At 37.3% G+C, this 13827-nt stretch overlaps 1 protein-coding gene across 1 annotated transcript in view; it reads right to left on the bottom strand.

Moving 5' to 3' along the window:
- Cps1 (carbamoyl-phosphate synthase 1) overlaps positions 1-13827 on the bottom strand; it is a 108463-nt gene that overhangs the window by 50177 nt on the left and 44459 nt on the right. Inside the window, exons 16-21 of the mRNA XM_028765574.1 lie at positions 13617-13745; positions 11013-11157; positions 9335-9545; positions 7697-7895; positions 5294-5470; positions 2177-2295 (exon numbers count right to left, since the gene is read on the bottom strand). Coding sequence (XP_028621407.1) covers positions 2177-2295; positions 5294-5470; positions 7697-7895; positions 9335-9545; positions 11013-11157; positions 13617-13745 — 980 coding nt within the window. The remainder of the gene's footprint in view (positions 1-2176; positions 2296-5293; positions 5471-7696; positions 7896-9334; positions 9546-11012; positions 11158-13616; positions 13746-13827) is intronic.

Below are 13827 nucleotides of genomic sequence, written 5' to 3'. Positions count from 1 at the left end.
ACACAGGAGCGGTTAAGGATTCAGAGCAATGTAAACCATAAACAAATGTGAGTGTAAGGAAGAACAACTGGTCTTTCCAACCCTTATCCAAACTGGCAACGAAGTCTACCCCTTGGTGTCAACTGATGATAAGGGGTTCCATTAATTTGGGAATTACACATAATTTGATATCTAAATCCTTCTGGTCATTTAGAAGTTTTCAATGAAGTAAAAGATCTCATGGCCCGGGATAAAGGTAAGAATGATCAAAACTGGGCCAGGAAACTTGAGTCTCAAGTACTTAAAATCAACTTTGATATCCTTTTGATCTCAGACCCTTATATCCCACAGAAGGGTCGAGACAGTGGCCAGGCACTCTCCTTAATTATATAATATTTATAACAGGCATCACATCTCTATGTGCTTAAATCAATGAACCTCAGAAAGAGATTGAACAATACATACAGTATCTCTCAGAAAATAACACAAAATTTAGGGTTAGTACCATTTGAGTCTCACTACAGGTGTTTGGATTTCATGCTGTAATACGCATCAAAACTATTTTCACAGGCTAGATAATGCTTTTGAACCTTTAAAATTATTACAAGCTCTGAGGTAGCTTTATACAGATCATTATGAACAAATGAAAGAATATTTAACTATGAATGCGCTTATATCAGAAAATGGAAACAAAAAGTGTCAAATTATCATCAAGCACATGCAACAGAATCAGTAGAGATACTTTAAGTCGCCTACAGAAATGGGGTGTTCCTACCCTCCAAAGACCTTTCCCTTTTTTCTACCAAAATGTGCTCTTTTTTCTACTAAGTTGTAATCTAACACGACTTCTAGCTGCAACAAGAACCACTGAATTAAAACATGAAGTTGCTTTCCAACCCCCGTGCCCGCAAATTAGAAAGTATATCAAACGCACACTTCGATCTCAATAGCATCTGCTTTTCTTCACTCTAGGGCTGTTTGACGCACTGTGAGTTTCTAGCGCCCCCGTGTGGTTTCACCGGAGTGCTTTCCTAAGCCTTTGAAATCTGCTGCCTAAAACTGAGCAGTGGAACAGACTATATATAATTCAACATGGAAGTTTTACTGGTCTCATAAACCAAGAAAAGAAACCCTAAGTCAGCAAAACCCTTCGACAAATGTATAGGTTCCATCTCTGTCTTACTTGCTGACTACTGTTCATTTTACACAAGCTCTTAAAAGGATAGCTACAGGCAATGGTGGCCAGTTTCATCCTTGTTTGGCAAAATCACTGCGTACAAAATCAAGAATTTAACATGGGTAAAATCGAGGAGCAACTCCCTTCTAGATCTTCCCTTACCCTCAACATTTTATGTAATTAAATTGTTTGCATTTCCCCAAGCCATTTGAAAATACTGTATACTACCAAAACTTTCTTTCTCTAAATATATCCCTAGGCTTAGAGATGAGATTTCTTTCCAACATAAGTGCATTTCAGTATATTAGGGAGAGAAGCTAAGAAGAACCTTACATCTTAATTTGGTAATAGATACTCCTCTTCTCAAAGATGTATGTGTAAAACCTGTCTAAGCCAGAGACAACCCAATAGGCAGTCTCCAAACAAAAATTAAAAGGATACATTTTAAATATCTGACATTCTAAACATAAAATGAAAATTATAAATAATTGTCCATGAAAAATTAAAACGTAAATTAGTCAGAGGTAAAGAGATTATTAACAGATAAATGAGTATGGCTCATTCATATGCTGGACTAAAAGTTTCCATGTTGATAATATCAGTAAAATACAAGGAGAATAAATTCCCTGTCGATAGAGAGCAATTTGTAGGTTAATATTGAAAGCAGAACTAGAGTTCAAAACTGAAAAGAAAATGTACAGAAAATCAAGATACTATTTGTTGAGTTTCTTATTAACAATATGTAAAACAATGAATATTTATAAATGTCCTCTAGCTATTCTGATCTCTAACAATTTAGTTTGAACAATCACAATATTTGACATCACCAATGAAAGTATAAAATGATTCAAAATATTAATAAATGGCTTTCAAAACATAATATGTGAGACACTGACAGTTGTCTGTTTTCCCAGTGTTGGCATCATTTAGCAAACTGAGGCAGACTGTTGGCCAGCTGTATAAAAGGACAACTAAAACATTGCACTGAAAATAGAGAGTGGTTCAAAGCAATCCTCTTACCTGTTAAGCCCTTTCAGTGTCTTATCCATGTTTAAAATGTCACGCATCTTATACAAAAACCACTTGTCGATGGATGTGAGCCTCACAATCTCATCAAGGGACATGTTGTTTTCCAAGGCCTGCCAGAAGAAGAGCAAACACTTTCCATGGCAACCATTTTCTAAATGTCTTGTTTAATTGAAAACAAACAGCCATTCCTTTCTGCGTTCTTTAGAGAGACTGGGGCCAGACTACCGCCTGAGATATGAAACTGAATCACTGATGTTCTTTGAAATAAACTTAGGATTCTGTTAACTGTACCCACAAATGTCATACAGAGAAAGTACAAGAGTAATGTGTGCTCTCAACAGCTTCAACAGGTCCTGTCTCCTCCTCCATATTTGGCTAGGATACTATTGACTAAACTATATATTGGGTAATAAAAAGAATCTAATGACATTATAAACATACTCTATTGGCTGTTCCTATCATTTTCTTAAGTGTACTTTAACAATCTCAAAAACAAAGTAGTGACTACTCACTGAGCTGGATGTACTAGCAAACTACATAACCCCCCAAACCAAACCTTCCAAGCCAAAACATGCACATTGTTATTATTTATATTCATACAAATGTACATAGACACAGGGAACAATAATAGACATATAATATCGATTTCAAAACTATTTTAGAATGATACTTTATATTTTTAAACTCAGAAGAGAAGTGCAACTAACTAGGAACTCTGATGTTATATTCAACTCATAAAGTTGAGTTTTCTTAAATCTTTACTTATTTCTGCTATAAAAGAGTCCATGATTGTAAGCTTTGAGCTATAACATGGTTCACAGTTCACATGACTAGAATAACACTTAATGAAAACACTCAAAGCCATGTTCGTTTTTTAACTTTATTTATATTACTCTTATGTAATTCTTCACAAAATCACAAAAATATCTACAAAATCTACCTTGGTCTTAGTCCCTGAGAGACCAAAAGCTGCCAGGAGTTAGCAATAGACGATACATGGAAAGTAAGCTATTCATGTTTTTTACAGATTAAATAAAGATTACATCTGATGATGTAAAATGAACAAGGGCCCAGAATCTGGTAGCCACTTCCCTGAGAAAAAGAAAAACTTACTACAGTCAGGCCTGCTTCCATTGTGAAGTAGGCCTGCCAGTCCTGAGATATCATCTTCCCACACTGTAACTATACCATCTTACCCCCACTGGAATGAAGGCTATTATGACCCCAAACACATTTTAGGCTGGTGAAATGTTCTCCAAATAAAAACTAATGCCTGCATTTTCCCCAAATCAAAAGAGGTGATGACCCAGTCGTCCTGAAATAAGAATTCTGCAAAAGCCAGTCCTCAGAAAACCTTGCCCTCTCCTGAGAATCATGAAAGCAGTGGGGAGTCCCACCCTCCCTCCATTCTTTCTCCCTTTCAGCTCTGCACTGTCCTTATTTCTTTGTCAAAATCACCAAGTCCCTGATTGCTGTGGAAATGAACAGTAATGATGACCTCTAACAAACAGGAATCAGTTCCCTGTCCCAGCACTCGGCAGACAATAATTTACATCCCTGCGCCTGCACTTCTTGCTTGTACACAGCGTGCTCTGTGCAGGATGAACCTCCCCGTGTTTGCCCTGCATCCCCATCCTTTGTACGGCTGTTAGAAAAGAATGAGAGATTTCCCTGAGTTTTACAGCCTGGCTGGGAACTGGGAGATGCTATCCTTTTTCATCTGCTTCAAGTGGCAAAAATGAGATTGCTAGATATAAGGAAAAAATCCATTTACTGCCCTTCCCCTGAAAGAGAAAATTATATCTATATATGTATCTATATATTTACACATCAACATCCACACATACAAATGTCCTCAGTTGCTTCTTAAATAAAAGACTAAGAGAAGAACAGTATACACAGTGAATCGGCCTTCTAGAAAAATCTGACTTTGTTGCTGCACCCCACCACTCCTGAAAAACATCAATCAGTCTTAAAACTCAAGACTAGAAAATTTTCATCAAATATAATAGTCTCTCCCAGAACTTTAGTAGGACTTAACTATTCTAGACATACACCCCATAAGAATGAGGAAAGTGTATATCAGATGCTCTGAAGGAAATATCCCTTGTTCTTTGTCAGCTTTCTGCAGGCCTGTCACTAAATGCTTGTAAGAGTTGCAGTAAGTTCAAATCATAAAGTGCACGTTTCTGTTGCTACCAAGGCATTATATAAGTCAGATTTCTTCTTTAAAGATACAATTCATATTTTCACTAGCTCATCCCACGTGCACACACACAGAAAATTGCCAAGGGAGCCTTATGAACCCAGGGTGGCTTGACACTGTTGGAGGATTAATGCTGGTGCTTCCTTAAATGTCAAAAAGCCATTTAGGGATTTCTGACCAGACAGATTCCAGATGCCCAAGTCACCTTTCATAAAATCAGACGAGCTGAAACTTCAAAACTCTAAGCACAGTAAATATGAAGGGAGATTAAAATGGCACTTCATTTACATGAAAAGGAACTAGGGGGTGGACGTGAGAAAGGCGGGGCTTTTTGTTCTACAAGTAAGCCCTCCAATAAGATAATTGCATGGGAAAGCCTACTATCACAGTCTGGGTAGCCTGATGTTTAAACACAGAAAAAATCAAAAGGGATTATATCAGGGTCTTTGGTAAGATGTACTATAGGATACCAGTGTATCTCCTCTCTAAATACAATTTCATCCATTTTCAGGGAGCATTTGCTAAGAGGTAACAAGAAAGGACACATCAGAACTATAAACTCTTAAAGTACTGGTGCTGTGTATACTGAAAGGAGGGCCCATTTCGGCTATGTCGGTATCATTTAAAAGTGCAATGTGCCCTTGGGTCCAAGCTTCAAGTTAAATTTAAAAAAAATACTTTTTATTACTCAGAATAATGTCTAATGAAATTCAGAGAGATGTTATATGTAAGACAGAGATGAGAAAGAGGTATGTTTATATGTGTGTGAGAGAGACAGAGACTGCACGCATGTATGTGTGCTGGCTCACATGAAGAGGTCAGAAGGCACTTTACAAACACTGGGCTGTTCGCAAAGCTGACTAAATTCCGGAGGCCATTCCAGCTACCTCATCCCATATTACCTTAGCAATGGCGTAGATACGGGTACTGGAGGGTTCGGACAGCTCTTTCTTCAGATCCAGGTTTGCTGGCCATTCCTTATTCATTGGGAGCCGGGGAGTGAACCCATCCACAGATGGATGACACATCCTCAGAGCCTTCTGGAAACTTTCCTCAAAGGTGCGACCAATGGCCATGACCTGGGATACACACATAAGAGTTTCTCTTGAAAGGACAATCTCACATATTTTTAGTTTCTCTTTAACACAATTAGGTGTGTAGTGTTTTTCAAAACTTGACAACTGCAAAAAGATTCTGAGAATATCCGCAGATTTTGAGCTGCTGTTTGTTCCCTAGTCGCTCTTCCCCTTTCTCCGTGCTTTTTAATGAATCTTTAACATTTTATTAGATTTTTACCAGCTAGTGAATGTAGCTGTATTTCCTGAGAGTAAGGAAGACACTGCCTGCACCTGTTCTGAAGCATACTAGTATTAAAATGAGGAACAAATGACTAGCACATAGGGACCCTCCCTTTCAAATGTCAACATCCTTTAGAATACAAAACAAATAAGGAGGAACAGACAATTTAAAGAATACCAGTCAGGATCCATGAGAGCTTGGCTTTTCTACAGCTAAGCCTTAATATTAGCAGACCCCTAAGAATCATAACAAATACACATAGGTTGTGATTTTTAATCTAGATGGAGGTTAAATTCCACCATGACAAATTTTATATGTCTTTTTACAATATTTACAGCTAATTGTATCTAATAAGAAAAAAATGGGACAATATAGTCTGAACCAGTCAGTACTCAAAACTAAATTTAACCTGGCCTTGCAACCTACCCAGTTATTTTAGTGGATGAACATTGCCTTTGAGTCTCTCCACAGAACAGTAAATTGCTGTGCAGATTTTGACTCCAGTTTAAAATATCAGTGGTTTACAATACTGCCTTCAGTAAATTTTCATGATTCCTTAGATAGCCTCAAGTTCACATTAATGACAAATTATAAAATTGAGTGTCAACTATGTGAAAGATACATATTCAAATAGCACCAGTTTCAAGCAGATTAACCTTTTTACACTGCCCCAAATGTAAAATGTAGAAGTAAAGGGAATTTCTGGGAAGGAGGGATAAACAAAATATCAGGACCTTTCAGTTCAGCAAAAGGGAGATTACTATTCCACTGTGCGTTCTCAGTTTGGAATAGTTGTACTGGAAGGTTCGTGAGAGCTCATGTAGTCTGCCTGTCTCCTATACAGATGTGATAATGTGAAGTATAAGAAAATGAAAACCACAATTCTCATGAGTGGACTAAAATCAAGTATTTAACTTCAGAGCAGTTGTCTGGTTTTGTGCATTACACAATTTGGGGGTGTGGTATTTGTACGAGTGTGGTGTATTCATGAGTAACCATGTAGCTGTGTGACATGTACCTACTGTTCCATGTAGCTGTGTGGCATGCACTTACTGTTCCATGTTTTGTGTGTGACATGCACCTACTGTTCCGTGTGCTGTGTGACATGTACCTACTGCTCCATGTAGCTGTGTGGCATGCACCTACTGTTCCATGTTTTGTGTGTGACATGCACCTACTGTTCTGTGTGCTGTGTGACATGTACCTACTGATCCATGTGCTGTGGAAACCAAAGCTTGATTTTGGGATGACTTCCTAAACTGCTTCTTCATGTAAGTTTTTGAGACAAGATCTCTTACTGAACCTGGAGCTTGCCATTTAGCTAAATTAGGTGGCTAGGGAATAGCCAATCAAACACCAATCTCTCACTTCCTTCCCAACCCTATTCCCACCCAGTGCTGGGATTGCAGACATCACCATCACTCCTGTGTGTGTGTCCTGGCGACACCAATCAAATCATCATGCTCAGCAGCAAATATTTTACCCACGATCTTCTCAGCTCTTACATTATCCTTTATAATGTTTTATTCTCTATATTTGATTTAAAAACAAATTTTATCTCAGATATATACACATGCTATATATATATACTGTATATATAAGTATATACAGTATATATATACTATATGTATGTATGAAATGAAATTTTTTAGTCAAATATTGATGCATATCATATATATACATCTATATACAAATGATAGATAGATAGATAGATAGATAGATGGATGGATAGAGGTAGAGAGCTATGTATCATATATACATATGTTGCGATATATATATAATATATATGTATGTGTGGAACTTTGAATCCATAAAGACATCATGTAACAAATAACATAGACTAACCCTCAAAAGAAGCACTTTTAAAACACTAAGGGGGAAACAAAACTCCTAGCAGCCAGGAAAATAGCACCCAGGCAGCCTTTTGACTTTCAATGCTCTCAAGCAGTTGGCAAGAACACTAAAACCAAATATAGTATAGATAGAGTATTAACTCCCAGACTCACCTCGCCTACACTTTTCATTGAGCTACCAATTCGGCTGGATGTTCCGTGAAAACGGTCAAGATCCCAGCGCGGAATCTTGGTCACCATGTAATCCAGGCTAGGTTCGAAGCAGGCTGAGGTCTTCCCAGATACAACATTCTTGATTTCTGGAAGTGGGATTCCTAGAGCAATCTTTGCTGCGATGAATGCCAGTGGGTAGCTGTAATGCAGGAGGCAGAGTTAACCTAGCTTCATTGGTTGTTTGGTTTGTTTTTAAATCCAAGCAATAAGTACTGAAAACAACTCCAAACTTGAATGAATCTTTCTTCACAATTCTGCCATCACTCTATTTTAAAATATAAGACACACCTGAAACCTCCTCCATATAAATATTTACTGGCCACTTACAAAATAGTGTGATTCAAGATAAAGCATGCAGCAGTCCAGAATCCACTTTTAAGCCCTATCTTGTATTGCCACAATCTACAGCCTTCATCCTTTCTACACAAAATCAATAGGTTTCATGATAAATAAGATTTTTACCTCTGCTGCCTGTGTTTAACGTCCATTTAGATTAAAATCTGCAAAATAATCTCTGAGAAAACGCATTCAAATTTGTATCTAAAGAGACAGCTGGAGCTTGGTGTATTATACATGGCCAGGAATTATGGGCTTTGCAAGTCTGAGTCCTTGTTCCAGCTCCAAATATTTGAACATTGCGATTTTGAAAAAACAACAACAACAACTAATACTCTAGAAAATTGGCCATCCCCTGGAATGCCAATTCAGATAATTTTATTTGATGAAATAATTCACAGAACTATAGAATTGGATATGACTTATTTGGCAAAGGTTCCTGTCTTAGCACACCAGGAAACTGAAGGAGGTAAGTGCTATGCCCAAAGTCACTAAGTCCGTAGATGAACCAAGCAAGAAATCAGGTCTTCTGGCTTCTGTATAGAGCGCTACAACCTTGCACTTCTCTGTGGCTACATAAAAATACTAAAGTAAATATTTTCCTCATTTAAATGTCATACAACTTAAACACCAGATGCTAAAAATACCAATAGAAACAAGAGGTTTTCTTTTCTTTCCTTCCAATTATGCAGCTGTTAAATGGACATTGAATTTACTTATTTGGTTCTAACCCGTGGAAAGATCCTATATTGTTAATTCTTGGGGAAGTTTTAAAAATCATTTGTTAGTTATAAGCTGATAGGCAAATGTGTATGTTTTGTCATGTCTATTTCCAAAATCAAAATAATCTATACTGAACTGTTGAGTTAAATAAAGTATTTATCAGCTGATGGTAAGGCAGTTGAAAACCAAAATTAAAGATTAATGCTCACTCTTTAACAGCATCTGCTAAGTCCAATTAAGAAGCATATTTTTCACAGCCTATTTTGGCCACCCAGATTTTGGTTGGCTTATGATTAGTCAGCAAACAGGGTTACCTAACAATACCATTTGTCTCAACCTGGCAGCAAGCTCATTAATAACCATGTCTTTGGGTTTTTCTAAATGTTCTGGAGCTAACACACAGGAAATGGGGGTAATTCTTATACATACAGAATGGTCTTCTGAATTAACTAGCAGTCAATTCTCCATTTCTACCTACAAAGAAATTGAAAACATGTGTTTCAATCATTCTGATCTTACCCAGTGGCCTTGGAGGCCAAGGCAGAACTCCGGGACAGCCTGGCATTCACTTCAATGATGCAGTACTCCATGGAAGTGGGGTGAAGAGCAAACTGAATGTTGCATTCTCCCACAATGCCCAGGTGGCGAACAACATTGACTGAAGTGCGTCTCAACATCTGGAATTCTGCATTGGAGAGTGTCTGGGCCGGTGCCACGACAACCGAGTCACCTGTCGACACAAGTGATCATTATTTGGTGTTATATTTCAATGGCCAGCTTGACTGACTTAATCTACTAAAATAAGATACAAGGCATAAAGTAGACTGAAGATTTGAGGAAAGGATTAAAATTAATATTCACATTCATATGAGCAAAATATCAGGTGTTCCCCAAAACTCATATTGTCCACATAATTCTGACAGTTTACTTACAGAATCACACAGCCCTCCCCCAAATTTGCTACATTCATCTAGCTGTTAAAGCTTAATTATCAGCCTCCTAGATTCACATCAAGCACTTCAGCTTCCCTTCCTTCATTACAAATTGTCTGTCAAGTTTGTCCTTCCAAAGAATAGTCTCTCCTCCTGTGTTAGACTAGTTTCAATCCTCTCCTTTCTCCCTGATCTCATTCTTCTCCAACATGAGGCCTTTGAAGTTTCAATCCCAGGATCCTTACTACTCTACCTTCTGCCTGGAGACATAATTAGCTCCCCTGTCCTCAAGAAACCTATCTCCAACATTGTCAGACGCACAAACCTCCCAATCTCTTCATCACTAAACATGTTGAAAGTTTGTCAAGTTCCTGACCCCTCCTTACCATTCAATCTCATCCCGTGCCTGTTCCATCACTAAATTGGAGTATTCTAATTTTTCTTGTGAATATCTAAAAGCACAAACTAAACCTTAATTTTTGACCTTGCATGGGAACTAATACTGTTACAAAGAAAGATCTTTTGTAAAATATATTCTTGCATTGATCTATTTGATACTTTTTTCACCTAATTTTCTTTAAAACCCTCTATCTCCTTTGCCTCAACACTAATTCTCTTTATCCTTCCCTAGAAATTGAACCGTTTTCCATCAGTCAAAGTTTAACCCTCTTCTTTCTGCTCTCTAAGACTATATCCTGTAAAAGGTACGTGTGCCACTAATTGCAATGATTTCTTCTGCACTTAATGATTTCCAATAACTCTGTGTCAACATTTCCATTTCTGTATTCTCACGTATCCCATTCTAGAGTCCCAACTCCTTTCTCCAAACTTCTTCCATCTTCAATTTAACATTTCTAGAATGTTAGTTATCACCTTTGTCCTGTGGAACCAACTAGTTTAACTTTCTAAAAACCTATTTTCAATACCTTGGAGACTTTTTTCTCAATCACTAACACGTAAGTGTGCTTTAAGTCTTTGCAAGCCCCATCTTAACTTCTCAACACTGTCACGATTCAAATGCATGGTTTATCTGACCTTCCTCCATTGAGATCAGGATTACAAACTCTATCATGCTGCTGAGGAATTCTGTGAATTCCAAACTAAAGGTGGGAATATTTTCAGTGCTATAAAATACTATGTATAAATGTTAAGTGTTGTAATCAGCCCACCAGCTAAGACGGGTAAAGCACTGTATGTAGGCTGCTATTGCAATCTGAGTTTGGAGCCAAAGGCATGACTATAATTCTGGAAGATTCTTTGCCTACCTGTGTGAACACCCATGGCGTCAACATTCTCCATGTTACAGACTGTGACACAGTTATCATCTGCATCTCGGACAACTTCATATTCTATTTCTTTCCAACCTGTCACTGACCGTTCCACCAGGATCTGGTTGGTCATAGCGAATGCCTGGAGATCAATGGCAGAGATACCAAAGATTTAAGGAAAGGCTGTGGTTTAAAAGGGACATTAAGGAAAGTGCTCTGACCTACATCCTGGTCAGCACTAAAGTCTTAAACCTCATCTCCATTCTCCCCCACCTTCCAGAAGGCATGGGGGGTCTGAAAATCAGTGGGACCAGGAATAGCATCCTGCAGTGAATGTGCTTGATTTGGGTTATTGAGGCTTGCCATTCAAAGTGCTGATATGACATTAAATCAAACTAATTTAGGAAAAAGAGAAAATAATTGAGCAATCAGGCAGAGGGAAATGAAATTATTTCAGTAGCTAGGCTTCTGTGAAACCAGAAAATGTGATAAGTACAAATAAATGTGAAAAAATAAGTCTAAAGATTCGGGCTTTCTCTAAAATAGCTGAGGGTGCTTTGTACAGTGATACACACAATACAAGTTCGCTGGTGCTGATGAGGGAGAGAAAGAAGATGATGATGCTCGAAAACAGTTAGCCAAGATGGCATATGCAACTTGGGAATTAGAAGAATCATATGCAGCTATTATTATGGTTAATCACTGCCTAAGTGCTTAAATACTCTGAGTCATATATCATACATGGCTGATTAGACAGATATGAATTAGTATAATTACCATTTCATATTTACTGCGTACCCACGATATGGCAGAATGCCGAACTCAATATATGAAAGAGGCGATCTCTGACCTTAGAACATGTGGTGACTGACAACTGAAGACAAAAATATCCCTTTGTCTCATAACAGATTTGATTTTGGATGGCAGTAAGATAAAAAGAATTTTCATTTTATTTCAAATTATTAGTAGCCTGTATGATGCAGTGACAAGTCAATTTAAAATCTCTGTAATGGATCTCAACACTGGATATTTTGCAGCCACAGTCATCACTGTAGGCTTCAACACATGCAGCTAGAAGTGTGACTCCTTTGTCCCCACATCTACCCATAATGAGGTTCTCAAAGCTGTTGGGACATTCCAGAGCGACTGTTAACAAACGAGTAATGATTTAATTTGTCATTTGGGTTGTTTGCAGAAAGAAGACTCAGAGACAAAAGGGATAAATTCTGTATTTTAGTAAACTAGGGTAGAAATTTAGATACAGGAAAAACTGGCATCCTTTCTGCTAACCTCCTAGCCTTGTTTTTAAATTCTTTCAAGTCTTCACTGTTACTCCGGAGTTAACTTAAGTACCTAAATGACTTAGCACAGCATCTAGTGGCTCTAATTATAACATCAAATGAATAAAGGGATAGATTAGGAGGTAATGATATGACTAATTAATCTCAAGGAGAAAAATAAGGATTTTCAACAAGGAAAATATTCAACAACCATTGATTATTTTAGCAGAGTAGAAATAATTGAAAAAATTTCACTCCAAACTATCTTCATATTGTAAATGTTCTTTATTTAAAAAAATGATAATTCAGAATCTTATTTTATGGAAAAAATATATATAATACAGAGAAGAATACATTGTCTCTAACTACATTGCTAATTTTAAGAATTCATAACATTTAATATGCTATAGTAAATATATTTTATAACTACATAAACATATTTCGCTTTAAGTAAATAACTCCAAATCCCTGAATGTGAAAAAAACCTTTCATATTAAATATGTTGCCTGTTGCGTTTATAATATGGGCAACTGCAGAAAAACTAAATCTAAGTTGTTGGCTTGTAAACCTGTCACTTACAAATGCCTGTGTCTATTTAATTGTATTTATCTGCTTTCAATTTTTTAATGTCAACAATTTTAAATCTTACTTTATTTTAATCCAAAAGGTTTTTTAAAAAAATGAAAAACTATAAATTGTATGAACTAAGACACCCTAAGAGTGGCTGTACAATAATTATGTCAAATTCAGCCCCGTGCTGTACAGAGGTCCTAGCTAGCTATACCTGTGTTTCCTCAGTGAAAGTTATCACTGAGTCTCAGTATTGCCAGCTATGGTACTCTAGGAGCAAAATATGGACAAACAGCTCTGGAGCAAGGTTTTGTGTAGAACATCTTTCTTAGTGAAAATAGTTGTGTTAAATCTCTCAGAATGTATTTAGTGATGAATTAATGTGCTTTTGATAGAAAAACAAACTATAAGAATTCAACCCTCCCTTGTATTCTTATTGGTGTGTTGGCAAAATCCACTCGTATTATTAAAGGAGGCTTATACCATTTTCTCAAAAGTCATGTGGAAAACAAGACATTTTTATTTTGCTCTTCTCTTAGCCAGTAAAACATATTTTAATAATGTGATTTGCTGGAGTAGATTGAAAAATACAGGTTGATGACGTGTACCTCCATGAAGTCAGTAGCAAAATGAAAATGGACAGATAGTGTCTACTAGTTTGCCTAAAGTCATATGAGCTGAAGATTTGTGCTTTTTCCCTCTCAATATCAGGACCATTTGAGGATAGAACATTGCTCAGAAAAATACTTACCTTTGTCCCAAGATCGATTAAGGTCTCCTTATTGGGACAGATGCCGGAACCTAACCCACCCAGAGCATATGCAGACCGGATCATCACAGGGTAGCCAATAGTGTCTGCTGCCTTTAAGGCATCCTCCATCTGTGAACAAAACAAAGATATTGAAGCTGAAAACCCAATCTCTCTCTCCCTCTCTCTCTCTCTCTCTCTCTCTCTCTCTCTC

Source organism: Grammomys surdaster, unplaced genomic scaffold (assembly GCF_004785775.1).
Source record: "Grammomys surdaster isolate TR1022 unplaced genomic scaffold, NIH_TR_1.0 165, whole genome shotgun sequence".
In the NCBI taxonomy this organism is placed as follows: Eukaryota; Metazoa; Chordata; class Mammalia; order Rodentia; family Muridae; genus Grammomys; species Grammomys surdaster.
Note: the sequence above shows the minus strand (reverse complement) of the source record. Positions and strands in the feature narration are given on the sequence as shown.